Below are 19014 nucleotides of genomic sequence, written 5' to 3' on the forward strand. Positions count from 1 at the left end.
TTTTTTTTCTTTTTTCTTTTTTTACATTTTATTTATTCAAAATAAATAAAATAAATAAATTTTATATTATTTATTTATAAAATTATTTAAATTTAATTATTTAAATAATTAAAGAATAATTTAATAATAATAAAATATTATTAAATTTATTAAATTTATAAATTAATAAAATATATTAAATAAATAATTTAATAATAATAATTTAAATAATATAAAATTATTTATATTATTTATTTATAAAAATAAATAAATAAATGCCTGCAGGTCAGAAGAGGGTGCCAGATCTCATAACAGATGGCTGTGAGCCATCATGTGGTTGCTGGGAATTGAACTCAGGTCCTTTGGAAGAACAGTCAATGCTCTTAACCACTGAGCCATCTCTCCAGCCCCAAGTTCAGGTTTCTGCGTGTACCCTAACAATACAGTCACATGTAAACCTTCAGGGGAGTACCCTCCATATGACAGGTACCTCTTACAAATACCTGACCCAGTGGAACCACTGGCGTAAGCATACTCCATGGGTTTGCACACTAACAAGATCGCTCTGCCACATATTTCCCAGAAGCCATCTGCACTGTTGAGCAGCACCTAACCATACTTCAATTCTAAGCCTGGCCAGCTACCTTCTCTTCGAGTTGTAGAAAGTTCCCTTGCCCATTCTTTGGTCTATCAACTCTTGACTCATTTATTTTTAGCTGTCCCCTGGGCTGAACACTTGGACTGCTGCCTTGAGCAGGGCTTTCGGATCTTCGTGAAATCCCACCAGAGTCACGCAGAGTCTGCTGAGTTCAAATTCCAATCTAAAGACCTCAAGTCAAACATGCTTGGTGGCACTGTCACACTAGCCACTCAGGAGGCTGAGGCAGGAGGATCACAAGTTCAAGTTTGCCTGGGCTACAGTGAGTTCAAGTTTGCCAAGTAGTAAGACTGTCTCCAAACAAAAAAGGCAAAAGGGAGACTGGGGATATAGCTCAGAGACAGAACCCTTGCCTGGGAAGTGTGAGGCCCCGGGTTCCATCTCTAGTGCTAGGGAAGAGTGAGGAAGACCCTGCACCATGACAGCCACCTACAGCTCTTATTAGAAACACACATTCCCATGAGAATGCCAATTTCTCTGGATAGATAGGTGTGCAAAGAGGTGCCCTCCCAGGCAATAAGCGGCTGCTTGGCCATAAGAAGGAACCAAGTGCAGAAACCAGCAGTGCTGAGGTGAGTACCAGGACACTGTGCTCAGTGAGAAAAACCAGGCACAGAAGGACAAAAGATGGGGTTTCTGTATCCCTTATGCCCACCCTAGCTAATACTGGGCAAGTCCAGAGATGGGCAGTGGGTCAGAGGTCATCAGGGTGGGGGAAGTAAGGGGGCGCTGGTACAGTTGAGGAAACAGACGTTGTCCTGTGTTGTGAATGTAAGAAATGGCGTGGCAGTGCTTACCCAAGAGGCTGATGCAGGAGAATTGCTGAGAATTTGAATTCAAGGACAGTTTGGGCTCTATACTGAGAACTTGTCTCAAAAAGGTAGGGGTAGAAATGTTAGTTTTCTTGAAAGGGGGCAAAAATGGCAAGTTTTATGTTTTGTGTAACTCAGCAAAATTAAACCCTAAAGGTGCAGTGGGGGCAGGAGGACTGGGAATCAAATTCATCCTCTATTACATATAAATGGTTAGCCTGGGCCATGTGGAATCCTTGGTCTAGTTAGATCACTTGGTAAGTAAAAGTGCTCATAGCATTGGCAAGATGACCTGAGTTCAGTTCCTTGATCCCTCAACAGAGGCACAAGAACTCACTCACGGAAGGCTATGCTCTGACCTCCACACATTCAAGAGGCCCTGCATGCAACCAGTATCTCCCGAGCCCTCTCCCATGCCTGGAGTCAGGCAGGTACCTGGTGGTAATGCACCCAGTATCTCCCGTGCCTGCAGTCAGGCAGGTACCTGGTGGTAGTCCTCCATGTACTTCAGGTGGCTCTCCTCACAGATGAGCAGGTTCAAGTACTGCTTCCACTCCGCATGCACGGCCTCCATGTGTGCCTGCCAGGGAAAGGAGAGACCCATTACTGCAGTCTGGGAGGCCAGGGGAGGGGCTGGTAGGAATCCAGGTAGGGAAGGTAGAGAAAGGGGGGTGAAGCCTAGGTGAAGCCCCCCAAAAGGTAGCCAGCTCCTGTTCAGATGGGACAAAGACAGGGGGACATACTGAGACGCCAAGGAGGGTTACCATGTACAACCAAGTTGGGGGGGGACTGTGTCTACTCAAAGTGGTGTCTTTAACAAAGTCCCACCAATAGAACTGTAGCTCCATCGCAGGGTACCGCCCAGTATGAACAAGGTCCCAGGTTCCATTCCCAGAACCATATAAACACTAGGAAAGGTAGCACACTGTAGTCCCGGTAATGGAGAGGCAGAAGCAGGGGCTCAGAAGTTCAAGGTCATCCTGCTGTTCTTGGTGATATAGTAAGTATAGCCCAGTAAGCCTGGGCTACGTGGAACTCAGTCTCAAAAAATAAATCCCACAATAGACTAAGAATAAGTTCAGTAATGGGAATGCTTGCCTAACAGGTTCCAAGACCTGGGGCCCCATGCCCAACACTGTATATGAACAAGGCTTCTGCTCTGGTTGCCCAGGGCGGACTGAGCGCCTCCGAAACTCTCTCCACCTGGACCACTTGGAAAAGACTGGGCTGACTGAAGATTGCAGGGTGAAATCACGGTGGAATTAGGTCCTTTGAAAGGAAGGGAAATGGCTGGTATAGTGGTCAAGACTCAGGAGGGCGAGGAAGGCATGAGGATCCAGAGTTACAGCCCAGGCTAGGCGTGCAGCACACACCTTTAATCCCAGCACTTGGGAGGCAGAGGCAGGTGAAATCTATGGGTCTGAGGTCAGCCAGGGTTGTACAGTGAGATGAGAAAGAGAGAGAGACACACACACACACACAGAGAAGCATGGGGAGAGAGAGAGAGAAAGAGAGAGGAAAGAGGAGACAGACAGAAAGAGACACAGAGAGAGTGAGTTTGAGGTCAGCCTGGGCTACATAGGGCGACTGCCTCAACATAAGAAAAGAAGAAAGGACACAGACAGGCTGAAAAAAAAGCAAGAAGTTGGCAGCAGAGGTAGGAGAGGTCCAATTCCTGGAGGAAGATGAGAGGACCAGCCTTGGATGGAAGAGATGGGGGAGCCTCTGAGGAGTGAGGGACTGGCCACACCTGGGGTTCACAGTTCAGCCTCCAGATCTGTGAGCACATGTACCATCCCATGTGACAGTCTGTGTGGGAACCTCAGAAAACAAAGCCAGGCAAAAGTGGGCAGCCTGGGCAAGCTTAGAAGAGGACCAAGGCAAATGGGGAAACAGAGACAGTTGGCTCAATGGTTATGGGGTGCAGTTAGAAGACCCCAGCTCGAGCAGAGGAGCCCCTACGGTGGGGCACACACACCTCAATGGAGTTCCTTCCTGGGTGCTCGGCTGCCAGCAGTTGGTCACCCTCAGTGTGCAGTTTGTTGATCCTTTCTTCTTTAGCCTCTAGGTTCCGGTTGATAAAATTCTGCCAGGAAAGAGGTGGGGTCAGCACTTGGCTTGGCAGCCCTGTGTCCCCCTCCAGAGCTGCTCCTGGCCTTGCGCTCACCTCGTACTGGCGCCGGCGGCTGGGGTAGTCGAGGTTGCGGTCGCTCCAGTCATACTGCAAGCGGCCCTTGGCCTGCTGGTCCAGCCAGTACAGCTCGTTGGTGCAGCGTTGCATGTAGTCCTGCAAGGAGCTTAGGTGCTGCTGCCGTGCCTGCGATGCTGCCTGTGGAATGAGCGTGAGGTGAAGAAAGCACTGGGGCCTGGCTTGGCTTCCCTGCTCACCTCTTCTGGGGCCCAGCTCCGCCATTCCCCAGCCAGGCAGAAAGGTCCTCTGAAAGCATTCATTCACAAGTGTTTATGGAGCACCAGTGAGATGTGTAGCGCAGTTTGGGGCCCAGGGTACGGAGCAGTGAACAAAGGTACAGGGTACAAAGGGAAAGACATCCTTGGGAATGATGTGTCCTTGGAGCTTCGGTTTGCCACCTGTAGCGTGCTCACCCCAGGGCATAGGGGCTGCCACATAGCTGGCACTCAACAGAGGGCAGCCATACCTTCTACATTTGCTTTTTATAATTATTTATTATTTATTTATTGACTTGAGGCAGGGTCTCATGTAGCTTAGGCTGGCCTCAAGCTTGTCACGGAGCTCCTAAACTCTGATCCTCCTTCCTGCCTCTCCTTTCAAGTGCTAGGACACCAGGGGTGCACGACCAGACTTTATCTGGTGCTGGGGCCGGAAGCCAGGGCTTTGTGCCTGCTAGACAAGCTCTCTACAAACAAAGCTACATCTCAGCTCCTTATGATTATGTTCAGAGGAGCATTTGAAGCCTCTGGGGGTAAAGAAGGGTTGGGGAAGACTGGGAGGCTTGTAATTCATCCTGTAGAACAAGAACAGTGATGCCAGGTGGTGGTAGCACACTTGGGAGGCAGAGGCAGGCGGATCTCTGTGAGTTCAAGGTCAGTCTGGTCTACAAAGTGAATTCCAAGACAGCCAGGGCTACACAGAAAAACACTGTCTCAAAAACAAGACAACAACAACAACAACAAAAGAACACACATACACACACTCATACATGCGGGCACATGTGCACACACATGCCTGGACCACGCTCTAGAAAGTACATGGCATCTACTTGGCATGTAGCAATGCTGCATAAAGAATTGGGTAGGGCTCAGTGTAACTCCATTGGTAGAGTGCTCACCTAGAATGCATGGAGCCCAGGCTCCTCACAGACGGCTATGGTGGCACTGGAGTGTGAGTTTACAGCATCACCTTTAGAAGATCATGGTGTCCCAAGCTCCCAGCCCAAAAGCCCCCTACCCGTGTCCTCTCCCATCCCCCAGGGCTTCTCACCAGCAACTTCTGATACTTTGCCTGGAGTTCACTGTTCTGTTCCTGTGGGTAAAACCAAGGAATGAGGTTAGACCAAACTTGCCCCTCTCCGCCCCACGTCTCCAAGACTCCACCACATACGCACCTTGTCCTTGGCCAGGTGGGGTCCAATGGCTTTGACTTCGTTGTGAAAGATGTTGTGTTGCTCCACCTGGCTGTCCACCAGAGGAAGGTCAGTCCCAAAGCCCTGGCTGCTCAGCTTGTCCTGGAGGGTCGGTGGAGAGACACCAGGAAGATGTGGGCTGGGGGCAGACTTTGGCATACCCCACAGGAGCCTGGGCTTTTGGCCCCAGCTGGGTGAGTGCCTTTTCCCAAACTTTTTCTGGAGCAAGTGGTGGCAGGTATCTATCTGGACCACTGTTGATGCTCATGGCCTTAATCTCACAGTGACCTGTGGGACCCTGGTCACTGTTTTCATGTTACAAGTAGACACACTACTAACAGTAGACGTGCTACAAAGACACCAGGATGTGGCTGCCACAAGCTTTGCCGTGGCGGAGATGAGCTTCTCCAGTCTGCCCCTTTAGTCCTGCTGGATACCAACGAGCTAGGCATGAGAGGCACAGCTGGCGGGGACTGAGGTCTGACTGTGTGACTCCAGGCTAGGCACCTCCCTCTCTGAGCCCTAATCCTCTTGGCATGCAATTTCAGGAGACTTCATACTGAAAGTGACCCCTACTCAGCAGGGCCGAGCTACTGTGAGATGACCCTTCTCCAGCTCATACCAGCTTCTCATCCACCAGGGCAGCCCAGTTGACCTTCGGGTCGGCCTCCTTCACTGCCAGGCTGTACATCTGCTTGTGTTTTCCCCGTAGGTTGGTCACACGCTCTTTCAGCTGGCGGATGCTGCGGGAGATGAGGTGGGGGGTGGGATAAGCTACCATGTTAGTGGGACTTGCCCAGATGATTATTCTGTAAGCCCTAGAGGGGCCTTGGGTCTCAGCATGGGCTTCAGATCAGTGACCTGGAGAGGAGACAGCAGCCTTGGGTACCACACTACCTCTGAATCCTGTTGTTCATACTGTCTGCTTTCCCGAACCTTCCCTCCCTTTTTTCTGAAGGGCTACTAGAGAAGGTTTTGGAAGAAACAGGCAAGAGCACTGTTCACTGAAGCACATGCCCAGCACAGGCATGGGCAGGGCTGTGTCACACAGGGACAAGCACAGGGAGCAAGGGGCACGGAAAGACCCCTGAATCTACTGGGTGGGTGCTGGTTCACCTGTGTTGAGCTGCAGTGTGGGCCGTAAGCTCAGGAGACACAAAGACTATAGAGTCATGGAGCAGTGAGTGCATCTATTCCCAAAGCCTCAGCCTCCGGCTACAGCCTTCTCATTAAGTTTAACTTAAGGCCTCTGGTACACATGCTGGATGTCCACCTGCGCTGTGTACACCCTACAACAGAGAGTGTCCTGGGAGCTAGAGAGCACCAGCCCTCCAGCCTGGATCCCAGCCTAGCATGCCCCCCAGGGACCACACAGAGGGGACTTACTCCTCAGCGATCATGTCCCCCTGTGGATGCTTCATGTGCTTGGCAATGGCCGCATCCGCCTCCAGCACGTACAGTAGCTTTTCTGAGTCAGACACCTTCTGCAGGGCCACGTCCCGGTGCTCAGGGGGCTGCCCCTCTTGTAGCCGGGCCAAGTCCTGAGAAGGAAAAGAAAGGCTAATAGTGGAGACTCGGAGTTGGTAGTGAGAGCACAGGGCCTGAGGGGGGCTCCTCTGGCCTTGTCCGGACTGGCACTCAGCAAACACAGCTGGGCACTGACACACAGGGGTGAATGGTCCCACTGGTACCTAGGCATGGCTCTGCCTCCTGGTTTTCATAGCCCAACCTGGGAGTCCCCTGCAAGGCAAGCTGACAGAAACCTTGCAGGCACCAGAGATGGAATAAGGGAAGCTACGTTAGCTCCAGCTCAGGGAAGCCCCTCTGAGGTGCTGACATAATCTAGGCTGAAGGACGGAAGGAAAGTATATTCTAGGCAGAAGGAAGAGCCTATGCAAAGTCCTGAGGAAAGACAGAGAGCAAGTCTCATGATCTAGGCACCAGTGAGAGGCCACTGGCTGGAGGCAGGGCTAAGAGGAAAATCAGAACAGATGGGGGCTGGTCACGTGATCTATGGACACCAGAGCACAGGACTCCAAGGAAGAGCCAGTCACATGGCTCCTTTTATGCCTGAGTTGAGGCTTTCAGGAGCCATGCAGCAGGCTGTCAGCATTAGGGTGTGAGCGGAAATAGAGGGTAGTGCATGACAGCACCTGATGGGGTGAGCTGGGCTGTTCCGTGCTGCGGAGGAAGAGTGGGTGGTAGATACTTAGAGATGAGAGCTTCCCTGTGAGTCTAGAATCTCCGTTTAGAGAAAACAGCTAGTTGACAAGATGGGGTTCTTTCTTTGTAAAAGGAATTATTTTGTATTTGTTATGTGTGTCTATGTGTGTGTGCACACACACGTTTGGGTAATCACAGAGGCCAGTAGAGGGCATCAGATCCCCTGGAGCTAGGTTTACAGGCAGTTGTGAACTGCCCAACATGGGTGCTGGGTACCAAACTGGCCCTCTGAATGAATGGCAAGTGCTCTTAACCACCGAGCCATCTCTCCAGCTCCAGGACAGCGTACCTACATACAGTCTGTGTACTGCAGCCGCTGTGAAGCCGGCCAGTGTTTTGAATCCCTAAGGGTGAGTTCAGCAGGGGAGGTCAGGAGGGCAGTGAGTGAACTGAGGGCAGGATAGGCAACACTGATAGGCAGGATGGGGCACCTGCTGCTGCTTGGTTTTGGGGACCCTGTCTCCACCTGTTTTCAGAAGAGGAAAGTTGAGGCTGGAAACCAGTTCAGTGTGCAGGTGGTTGCCTAACAGGTGCAAGAATCTGCATTCTGTCTCAGCACCACAAAGACCGAAAGAGAGAAAGCAGGCTGGGGATGCAGCTCAGGGGCAGAGGTGATCCCACCCAGAGAGAGGTGATCCCACCCAGAGAGAGGTGATCCCACTCAGAGAGAGGTGATCCCACCCGGGAGATGAGATTGGAGAGAGGTGATCCCACCCGAAGAGAGATGATCCCACCCGGGAGGTGAGATTGGAGAGAGGTGATCCCACCCGAAGAGAGATGATTCCACCCGGGAGGTGAGATTGGAGAGAGGTGATCTCACCAGGGAGGTGAGACTGGAGAGAAAAAGACAGAGTGACCAGGGGTGTGGGATTCCACTGAGGTAAAAACTTCCCAATAGGCTGACTTAAGGGCAGGAGGCAGAAGGGCAGGTACCTGGCCCCGGACTAGGAAAGAGCATGAAAAGAAACGGCAGAGAGGCTGACACTGAACATCATGCTGCCCAAGAGAGGTCCTAAGAAAACTGGATGGTGCACTCGGACCGTGTGTACCTTGTCAGGTGTAAAGTAGGCTGCACTCTTTAAAGTGAGAAGAAAGGGTGTGTGTATGAAAGTGATTTTGGCCCTGGAGAGGCTGAGGCAGGAGAATCACATTCAAGGTCAGCCAATCCATTATAGCAAGAACTTATTTCAAAAACAACAACAAAGAGGAAAATGGGGTTGGCAAGATAGCTCTGTGGTTAAGAACACTGCTGCTCTTGCAGAGGACCTGGGTTCCGTTCCCAGCACCCAAACAGCAGCTCCCAACCATCTGGGAGTTCAGTTCCAGGGGATCCAAAGCCCTCTTCGGGCCTCCATGGGAGCTAGGTATGAAAGTGATGCACAGATACAGATGCAGGCCAAACACCCAGATACAGACAACAAAAACACAATTAGGAAAGGGAACTGATGGGGCGTTCAGTGGGTAGGGCATCTGCCACCCGGCCTGATGAACTGAGTTCATCCCAGGACCTGCATGGTAGACAGAATGAACTCCTAGAAGTTGTCTTATGATCCTCATACGTGTGCCATGATGCGAGTGAGCGCGTGTGCGTGCACACACACACACAAAACAAACAAACAAATAAATGCACGTGTTTTTTAAAAAACATCAACAAACAAACAAAGGGAGGGAGGGAAGGAAAAAGAGCCAGACTCAGTTACATAGTCAGTTCAAAGCCAGCCTGGGCTACATGAGACGTGAGACTCTCTAAAAGGAGGAGGAGGAAGAGGAAGAGAGCAAAGTCGAGGACATGGATGTGCAGGCCAGTGGCAGAGTGTGTGCTTAGCAGGCGAGGCCTTGGGTTCCATCCTGAGGACTGGAAAAGTAAAAACAAAAGCAGAAAAAGAAATGGCAAAAGGCAATCGTGTATATCTCCAGATCCAAGAGATCTGACATCTCTTATGGCCTCATTAGGCACCAGGCTTGCACCAGACATACATTCAGGCAAAATATCCTTATATACAAAATATTTTTGAAAAAGAAGCATTCTAGGAGAATCAATTAGTTATATGAAATAGGCAGTTTCAAGGGGGACATATTTTATCATGATTTAAAAATATGTGCTATAAGCCCTTTAGATGATTAAAATCTTAATAAAAACAATGTACTTTGGCATTTTGAAAAAAATGGCAAAAGGAGGGGTTGGTCAAGAGGTGTTACAGTGTCGGGTACAGGAGAGCTCAGCTCCCTGTGGATGAGGAAATGGTATCCAGGCTTCCCAACCGGGGCTACTGGGGAGTCGGAGCGGAAAGTAAGCCCGGCTCCCCCAGTGACTTGGAGAGGAGGCTGTGGAGTCAAAGGCCAGTGGGCCAGGCATCCCCTGCAGGCAACACAACACACTTCCTGGCTTGGGTGGAATTTCATCCTCTCAACCACTGACAGACGCAGGGCCACCCTGGGCAGCCATAGTGTCAAAGATTAATTCATCAAAAGAAAAGCCCATAAATCTTCACTGAGTGCTACAGATGATGTGGACGGAACATGTCTGGCCGAGATGAGGAGACCTACTGGGGACAGGGGGAGGCTGACAAAAGGCTCAGGTCAGTCGGACTAATGGACAGTGAGAGGAGTTAGGGAGAGGTCGCCTCTAGAGGGCAAGCACTAAAGACTTTCTAAAAAAAACTCCTACCTAGGTATTCTATCCTAGGTAGGTGACTATCTACCAGAGCAGATGCACGGGCTGAGTTCATTGATGGGAGCCACTTCTGGGCTCTTTCTGTGAGTTGCACCTTTATAAAAACAGTCCTTCAGATCAGAAGGACTGCCAGGGCCCCTGCAAGACTGGCCCACTGATGAACAGGTGGGAGAGCGAGGTGATCCCTGTGGGCGCCGGGCAGTTTTGGTGGAGGAGCTACAGAGAAACATGCTCCATCCTTCAGGCTTCTCTGCACACAGGACACCTCACTGGATAGCTCTGTCACAGGGATCTGCAGGCCATGTGACACAGAGACAGAGGAGGGGAGGGGTTGGGGCAGGGGCTGGGGGAGAGAGAGCAGGGCACAGCTACCTCAGGGTGCTCCTGGGGAATGGGAATGACGCCAACATTGTACCGAGCTGTCTGAAGCAACTCTCACCAATTAGAAAAACGAAAAGTTCAGGAAAATGTTTGGACAATACAATAAACAAATAATGATGCCTTCTGCAAACAGGGAAGGTAGGAAGGAGGGGGAAGGGAGAGAGAGAAAAGCCCAGAGGAAGGACATGGTTTGGCCCATGTACTCTTCAAAAAGTGGCTGCTGCCTGGGCTATGGTAGCACACACCTTTACTCCCAGCACTCAGAACAGAGGCAGGAGGGTCTTGAGTTCGAGTCCAGCCTGTTCTACAGAGTGAGTTCCAGGACAGCCAGGACTACACAGAGAAACCCTGCTCCCCCCTCCCCCCAAAAAATCCAAAACAAAACAAAAAAGTGTCTGCCATTTTTTAAAACTGTGTTCTGTTGAGATTAAGAAGCGACTCCGGGTTGGGGTGCCGCTCAGTGCTGTAGCGCCTACCTAATGTGCACACTGCACGGGCTCCATCGCAAGCTCTACATACACAGGCAGGCTGTTGTTACTCTGAGTCTGAGTCACTCCTCAGGCAAACCCAAAGGGAAGCCTGAACATGCACCCCCAACACACACACACACATACACACACGAGAGAGAGAGAGAGAGAGAGAGAGAGAGAGAGAGAGAGAGAGAGAGAAGATTGGCTACCTCTATGGATGTTAATGCCCCTCATCATATTGTTTATCTGTCCTAAAATGTTAGTAATGAGCACATGCTATTCTGGTTGTGAGGAAAAACAGACACACCCCAACAAGATGATTTTCATTTAGGAAAATAAAACAAACAAAAAACACCATTGCAGGGCCCCAGGAGAGAGGATAGCAGAAAAAAAAAATCATAGCGGCATCTTGGGAGGGGATAGGCATTCTGAGTGGTGGGGGATCTAGGCTGGGGAGGAGAGCTCAAGGACCCCAGGCAGGGGGAAGGTGGCCCCATTCCTGAGTCCCTGCAGGGCCATCAGTGGCCCCCAGTGTCCCTACTTGCCACCTGCCACCCCCACCCTATCCCCTGGGCACTCTGAGCTGTCTGTAGACGGACCCTGGGACTGTACACGTTGTCTGCCAGAGGTGGTTGTGGGAGCAGGAGCAGCCACAACAGAGACAATAGTGGGACCTCACAGACCAGGACTTCCCCACCCTCAGTCCCCCACTGCTCAGGGCTGGCTCTTAGTCACCTGGTGACTAAGAAGCCAGATGAAACACAGCTCTTGGCTACACTTGAATTCCAAATAAACAACAATCCACACTAGAGTATAAGTGAGCCCTGAGCAGCACCAGGACCCGCTGACACTCAGGGAGAAGTGCTCTGAAATTCAAATGTAACCCGGTTTCTCAGCTTACTTCCTTTGTCCAGGCCCGCAGTCCTACATGCAGCCACTCCTGGGCCGGCTGTCACTGACTAGTTCCCAGTTCTTTTAGCACCTCAGCTAGGAGGCCAGAAGAGGACTTTCTATGCCCAATGCCCTGGGTTTCCTCCCAAGCACTGGGGTTCTGTGGTGGTGGGGGTGGGGGCGGTGGAGAAGGGAGAAAGAATGGGAAAGTGATATGCATTCCCCAGCAAAGAAGGCTGCAGACTATGGCCTTGGAGGTGTACAGGGAGAACAGCCGTGATTTCCCTGTGGAGCCCCAGGCTGTACCTCCTGGGTTTCCTGACTGGGTGAGCGCTCCTACTCTTTGAGAGGGAGTCAGACAGTGGAGACTTTATTCAGCCAGTACAAGCGCGGATCCCACCCCAGGTTAAACCCCTAAGAGTTCGGCTCCAGATCTGGAAGCTCCACCCAGGGGAAGCTCCGCCTCCAGACCCGGAAGCTCCACCCAGGGGAAGCTCCGCCCACAGGGAAACTTTACTCTGGGTAAGGCTCTGCCCAGGAAAAGCTTTGCCACTTCAGAAGCTCTGCCTATGTCCTCGAGGACAGTATAAGCCAAATAACCCCTCTGCTGTCTTACTAGGTTACCAATTCACCTCTCCATTTTTTCTCCCAATTTCTGTCTGTGTAAGACCCAGGGCAGGAACTCAGCATCCTTTAGGCCCTGGGCTGGCGAGGTCTCTCGGCACAGATAGGCTGAGTGAGTACCGCAGGTTCCTCACTCTCTAGAAGCCAAGAGCTGTACTTCTTGGAGAAACCACAAAGACTTCTGGATGTGGGTGAAGCTGGGGCTGTCGTTACTAGGTGTAGACCGAGATGCAGAAGGCCCTGATGGGGAGAGCTGGGTACTCACGCTCTGCATCTTGGCCTCGGTGTCCACAATGTTCCTCTCCACCTGGTCCGCATTCTTCTGCAGCTGCTCAATCAGATCTGAGAGTTCCTTGTTGGAGATGCTGTGGATGAAAGGAGAAGGGAGGTGGAGCTCAGTGCAAGCCCCTAGCTTCTGGCCTCCCAGGCTGGCCCTCCCTAGGCCCCAAACAGGACCTGCTACCTCAGTCAGACTTCCAGGAGCTAGCTTGTCCCCACAGGATAAAGCTACTAACACCATAAACAGTGCATGGGGCAGGAGTACCAAACCTCACTTTGTCTATTGGATTTAGAGCTTCTATTCGGTCAAGTTGTCAAAGTTGTCAAAGCATGAATCTTTTGTTTATGTCTTTTTTTTCTTTCTTTCTTTTTTTTTTTTTTTCTGGAGTTGGCCTCTTTGTGTTGACTGACTTCCACTCCTGGCTCAAGCTATCCACAGTGGAACCGAGACCTATAAGAGGGGGACCCAGCTCAGCTCTTCTTGTGGCACTTGGCAGGTTGGAGCACTTAACCCTTAAAACACTATTGAAGTCTGTAAAAATCACTATGTGTATTAATGATAGTCCCTTGGGTTCTTATTGTAGACGCTGGTCATGTGCATGGTCCAGCAAATGAGCGAAGACATTGAGAATGTCCCCCTTGTTGCCCTGGCTGCCTTGTGCAAAAAGACCGTGGGTCAGATAGATAGCAGAACTGCCCTTATGCCAGCTCTGTGTTTTCTGAGCACTTGATGGACATCTTGAATAAACTACATGACAGTCACAGCTTGTTGTCACGGCTCCTGAAGGCAGCTGGAGTCAGAACTGTTTGAAACAGTTTTTTTTAAAGATTTATTTATTTATGTATACTTTTTTGTATATTTACTTATTATGTATATGTATATTTATTATGTATATTTATTTATTATGTATACAGTGTTCTGTCTGTATGCTTGCTGGCCAGAAGAGGGCACCAGATCTCATTACAGATGGCCGTGAGCCACCATGTGGTTGCTGGGAATTGAACTCAGGACCTCTGGAAGAGCAGTCAGCGCTCTTAACCTCTGAGCCATCTCTCCAGCCCCCTGTTTGAAACAGTTTTGCATCAGACTTTTTGTTGTCACAAACCTTGGTGAAAGCAAGATGACCCTGCAACTATTCCTACCCAAGCCAGAGCAGGAGCACTTCCCTGGCATTCTATCAGAAGGACTGCTGTGATTGGTGTGGAGAGAAAATGCAGTGGTGGGTGCCAATAGGAGCCTTCATTTGCATGCAGGGTGTGCTGTGATTGGTACTGGCACCTCTTTTATCTACATAAGCAGGTGCTACCTCACTTGGGGAGTTGGCTGGACAGTTAGTTCTCTTCTATGCTGCCTCCCCTGAAACACTCAGGTTAGGTATCATTGCAAAAGTGTGGACCGCAGCAGCCCCAACAGCAGGTGGTGGGGTTAAGCCAGAGGATAGTGGTTAGCAATGGCAAAAAGGAATAATGGTGGCTAGGATGGGGGCCACAGGGACCCGTAGTTCTAGGCTGTCAGGGGCTGAGGAATTCTGGCTTTCTTTCTTTCTTTCTTTCTTTCTTTCTTTCTTTCTTTCTTTCTTTCTTTCTTTCTTCCTTTCTTTCTTTCTTTCCTTCTTTCTTTCTTCCTTTCTTCTCTCTCTCTTTCTTTCTTTCTTTCTTTTTTTCTTTCTTTTGTTTTTCAAGACTGGGTTTCTCTGTGTAGCCCTGGCTGTCTTAGAACTCGCTCTGAGACCAGGCTGACCTCAAACTCGGAGATCTGCCTCTCTCTGCCTTCTGAGGGTGGCCAGGTTTCTTAGGCTTGCCTGAGAGCTGGAACACTTGAAGGGCTGAGAGTCCTAGTGGCCCAGGCCTGCCTGGGTAGGTATGTAGCTGAGTCTGGTGATACAGGCCAGTCATCCCATCTACTTGGGAAGCTGAGGCAGGAGGACCACACATTCAAGGTCTGACAGGGTTACACGATGAGCTCAAGTCTGGCTTGGGCAACATAGTGAGACCCTGCCTCAGAATAAAAAGCAAAAAGAGGGCTGAGGAAAATAATTAATTAATTAATTAATTAATAATTTAAAAAAGGGCTGAGGAGCAGGTCAGCAGTGGAGTGCCCACCCTGGTAACAACCCGGCTCTAGGTTCTATCTCCAGATGGTTAAAACCCAAATGAAAAGAGAACGGGAACACTTGCAGGGCTAAAGGTCCTGCTACCTGAGGCCTGCCCAAGACTGGAGACTCTAGCTGGCTGCCTCTGCTGCTGCCTCTACCTGCCATCACAACTGCTGCCAATCACCCAGAGATGGCGCCCAGGGCCGTGTTAATGCTAAAGCCCCACCCTTGCACAGCTCCTTCCCCACCCACAATTTCAATAGAGCAGAAGGACCCGACTGGGTGACTGATAACCAGATAAGAGGTGCAGGCCACTGGGCCACGTCCAGTATATTCTTGGAGACATAATTCACACCACATTGGTTCACCCATTGAAAATGCACACAGTGGGTTTTAGTATATTTAGAGTTTCACAGCCGTCACCATTAACTGAAGAATCTGTTTGTCACCCCTAAAACCTCATGCCTATTAGCAACTGCTTCCCACCTCCCTCCCGCTCCCTTTCTTGCAACCACGACTCTACCTGTATGTATTTTATACTGGCCGTTTTATCTGTGGCCCCTCATGTCTGGCTTCTCTCATTTGCAAGGTCCATCCCAGCCACAGTCTTTGTGAAAAGCTTACCCCCTTCCACAGCAGCCTAAAATTCCATTGTATAGGTGGACTTTGAAAGATGTGGACAAGTTCAGGGTCTTAGCCAAGATATATATAAGAAGAGACTACAGAGAAAGGTGGGTCCTGGGTGCATCCTTTGGGTTAGGCTCAGGGGAGGTGGGGTGCTAGATCCTCAAAGTGACCCTCCTAGTTCAGGGGGGATTGAGGATGCTGTGCATTGCTCCAAACCTTGGAGTCCAGGTCTCCAGAGCCCAGGGCTCTGTGTACTATTGCTGTTAGTTTTTCAGGTCTCCTGGGGACCTGGATACCCCCGCCCAGTGGTTACTAAGGAGGTGAACAAAGCTGGGGGCACAAATGACAACAGCAAATAGAAGCTGAGTGCACCTGCTCACCTCCTCGGCTTTGCCGGGGAGCCTGCCCTGGGAGGCTCAGGGAGAACAAGACTCAGGCCACACTTCCGTAGAATCACCTGAGGAGGCAGCATTTCCTACAGAAAGTCCTCATTCTGTGCGTCACTCAGGACTAAGACCTGCCAGTTTAGGCAGTTAGGAAGCCTCCTCCACCCAGACAAAGTCACAAGCCAATATCAGGCTCCGAGAAGGCCAGCAACAGACACTGGTGTCTGAGGGATGAGCCAAGAGGGAGCAGAATGGGGGAATTCATGCAGAAGCCAGGCTAGAGGAATACGCTGAGCTTTCCAGAAAGGAGAGGTCAGGTTCCACCCTGCTCTCCTGTGCCTCAGCTGGGCAGATTATAGGAGACCGAATTCCCTGCCTCCCGCTCTTGTCACCAACTGGCAGTCCACCTGCTGCAGCTGGAGGTGGCAGGGCTCTCCATGACCTGCTCCTGCCCCTACAAGCCACTGTTAGGACCTCCCAGCCTCTCCTCAGGGAATGTGTCACGTGCTCACCCAGCATTGCCCCGGGCTGGTCACTTGTGGAATGCCACCACTGTTAGGACCTCCAGCCTCCCCCAGGGGATGTGTCATGTGCTCAGCCAGCATTGCTGCAGGTCACTGTTCCAGCAGAGTTCAGCACACAGGATGGGGCACAGAGAGTGGGAACCGAGAGGGGCCAGCTGGAGTTTGGGCAGTTTCAGGCAGAAATTGCGTCTAGGTTTCTCTATCTGCTGAGTAAGGATGAACACAAAGGCATCTTGTTCGTCAGGCATTGGCTGAGTGACTGGCCAGACAGCAATACCACCTCTGCATCATCCTCACCTCGAGACTTAGGGAGGCTTGTGGAGAACTTTGCGGATGAGAAAAACAGGGCTCAGAGACATCAAACACTCTCCCGGAGTCACACAGCCTGTGAGCAGAGAACAGCAGTTCTCCCCAGAGCTACTGACTGCTACCCAGATGGGTGTTGCGAAAGCCACGTGACCCAACACAAGGCAGCAATACACATCACGATAACAGCAGGCGCCAATACCGACTTTCTGCACACCAGATTCCTACTCCTTCCTGACGTTATCTTCTTAGAACCATGTAATTAGCATGATGGAGAACATATGATTATCCCAACTTTATAGATGTGGAAAATGAGGACCAGAGAGGTTAGGTAACCTTCCCTGAGTCACACAGTAATTACATGGCAGAGCCAGGAGTCCAGTTGAGGTGGTACCCAGAGTCCATGCCCTTAATGTCTCTATTTGACAACCTTAGAGCACAGAGTACATATTTAATAGATTGTTTTAAGATGCCATGCACTCAAAACTGCCACACTTCTACCCACTATGACATGGTTGTAAGAATAGTAAAGAATTGTGAAGAACAGTGTCAGCTGCTAACAAGGACATGGAGAAATAGCCCAGCCCAGCCTCCTGTGCTGCTGGTGAGAATGTCAAATGGTGTGGGGGTGGTGGAAAAAAATGGATCCATAAAGTGTGACCCAGCACTCGGGAGGAAGGGCTGCAGCAGCAGAGGTTTAAGGCTACATAATGAGTTTGAGGCCACCCTGTCTTCAAAGGGTGATAAAAGGATGGAGTGGCAAATGGTCCAGTAATGATCGGAGTTCGGCTCTCAGTGCCCATGTAAAAGCTGGCATGACACCACACACCTCTGCAGCCCCAGCACCGATAAAGGCAGAGACGGGGATTGTTGACGCTTGATGGCTGCCAGCCTAGCTGAGGGGTGGGGAGAGAAAGACAGACAGATTGCGTCTCATTAATAGACCCTGTCTGAATGAAACAAGGCAGAGAGTGATAAGAGAACTCAAGACGGCCTCCTGTGGCTGTACCTACATGCATGCACTCACGCACACGTGTTCATTCACGTGTGCACACACACACACACACCACAGAATAAAGTCAAGTGTGGTAGCTCACACCTGTGATCCCAACACTCAAGAGGCAGAGAGAGGAGGATCAGGAGTTCAGGGTCACCCTCCATAAGTAGCAAACTGGAGACCAGGCTGGGCTACCTGAGGCTCTGCCTCACAAAAATAAATAAAAATGCATAAATAAGTAAGTAAGCTGGGTATGGTGGCACATGCCCTTAATCCCAGCACTTGGAAGGCAGAGGTAGGTAGATTTCTATGAGTTCAAGACTAGCCTGGTCTACATATCAAGTTCCAGGACGTTAGGAGCTACACTGAGAGATCTTGCCCCAAAACAAACAAGTAAATAAGCCAGTAGCTGAATGCAGACTCACCATTCAACCCAATGCGTTCTCGCTCCTGGATCCTAACCTAAGAGAGATAATGCGGCTTCTGTCTGCCCAACGTTTCCATAACTGTTGAGAACTAGAGACAACTCAAATATCTACCAACCAATGAGCAGGTGAGTTACACGGGCCCCATCTGTATGGCTCAGTCACACAACAAGGCCTGCTCGGACACCTGCTGCAATAAAGATGACCCTTGTGAACGTGACCCTCGGGGCCAGGTACCAGCTGTGAAGGACACATTGGTGTGACATGTCAGAGTGTTGGGGGGTCCCCAGGAGTAGAAAGCAGATTAGGTGAGGCTGAGGACTGAGCCGGGAGAGGGTTCAGAAACACTAAGGGTGGGGGCAGTGGTGCTGGGGGTTGGGAGTGATGGATTGTTCTATGTTACTTGTGCTGTTGGCTGTGCACATCCTGAACATACTAAACCTCGTGAGCTGCATCTGCTCAGCGAGTGAACTGCAGAGTTAGCGTATTTTGTCTCATAAAACCCTTTCTAAAGAGACTGGCCAGCTGGGCACATCTATTTCCAGAGGCCGAGGCAGGGGGATTGTTGCAAATTCAAGGCCAGCCTGGGCTACATAGGAAATTCTACAGTGTGGGACTATCTCAGAAAAAGTCAATGCCAGATAACTAACAGGAATAGTTAGAGTGAGTCTGGAGTATGGCTCAGCGCAGTAGGCCTAGGGTTCCATCCCTGCGACATAAACAAAAGTCTGTTTACAGTGGTTGTGAATATGTGGTGGGGGGTGAGACAGGGTCTCTGTTGTACAGATTTAGCTTTAAACCTCTGGAACCAAGGGATCCTTCCACCTGAGGGCTGGGGCTGAGACAGGTGAAGGTACCCCTTTCTATCTGGGACACCCACCCAACTGGTGTTAAGCATTGTCAAAATTTGTAAATATCAGGGTTAGTGATAATAGTAAGTTAAGTTTATATTGTCAGCATGGCTGGTGTTCATTTTCTGTGTAAATAAGCAAAGATTTGGGGGATGGTGCCATGTGACTCCCTAGTAGGAAGCTATTGGCCTCTGGCTTGCTGCCCCGGC

General features: G+C 50.4%; 1 protein-coding gene across 1 annotated transcript in view; it reads right to left on the reverse strand.

Moving 5' to 3' along the window:
* The window catches only part of Ppl (periplakin), a 51451-nt gene that overhangs the window by 16184 nt on the left and 16253 nt on the right, over positions 1–19014 (reverse strand). The window contains exons 2-9 of the mRNA XM_085694624.2: positions 12580–12679; positions 6438–6592; positions 5674–5794; positions 5034–5153; positions 4910–4951; positions 3617–3778; positions 3428–3535; positions 1934–2029 (exon numbers count right to left, since the gene is read on the reverse strand). Coding sequence (XP_085550750.2) covers positions 1934–2029; positions 3428–3535; positions 3617–3778; positions 4910–4951; positions 5034–5153; positions 5674–5794; positions 6438–6592; positions 12580–12679 — 904 coding nt within the window. The remainder of the gene's footprint in view (positions 1–1933; positions 2030–3427; positions 3536–3616; positions 3779–4909; positions 4952–5033; positions 5154–5673; positions 5795–6437; positions 6593–12579; positions 12680–19014) is intronic.

This window comes from Myodes glareolus, chromosome 9 (genome assembly GCF_982192425.1).
Source record: "Myodes glareolus chromosome 9, mMyoGla1.1, whole genome shotgun sequence".
NCBI lineage: Eukaryota > Metazoa > Chordata > Mammalia > Rodentia > Cricetidae > Myodes > Myodes glareolus.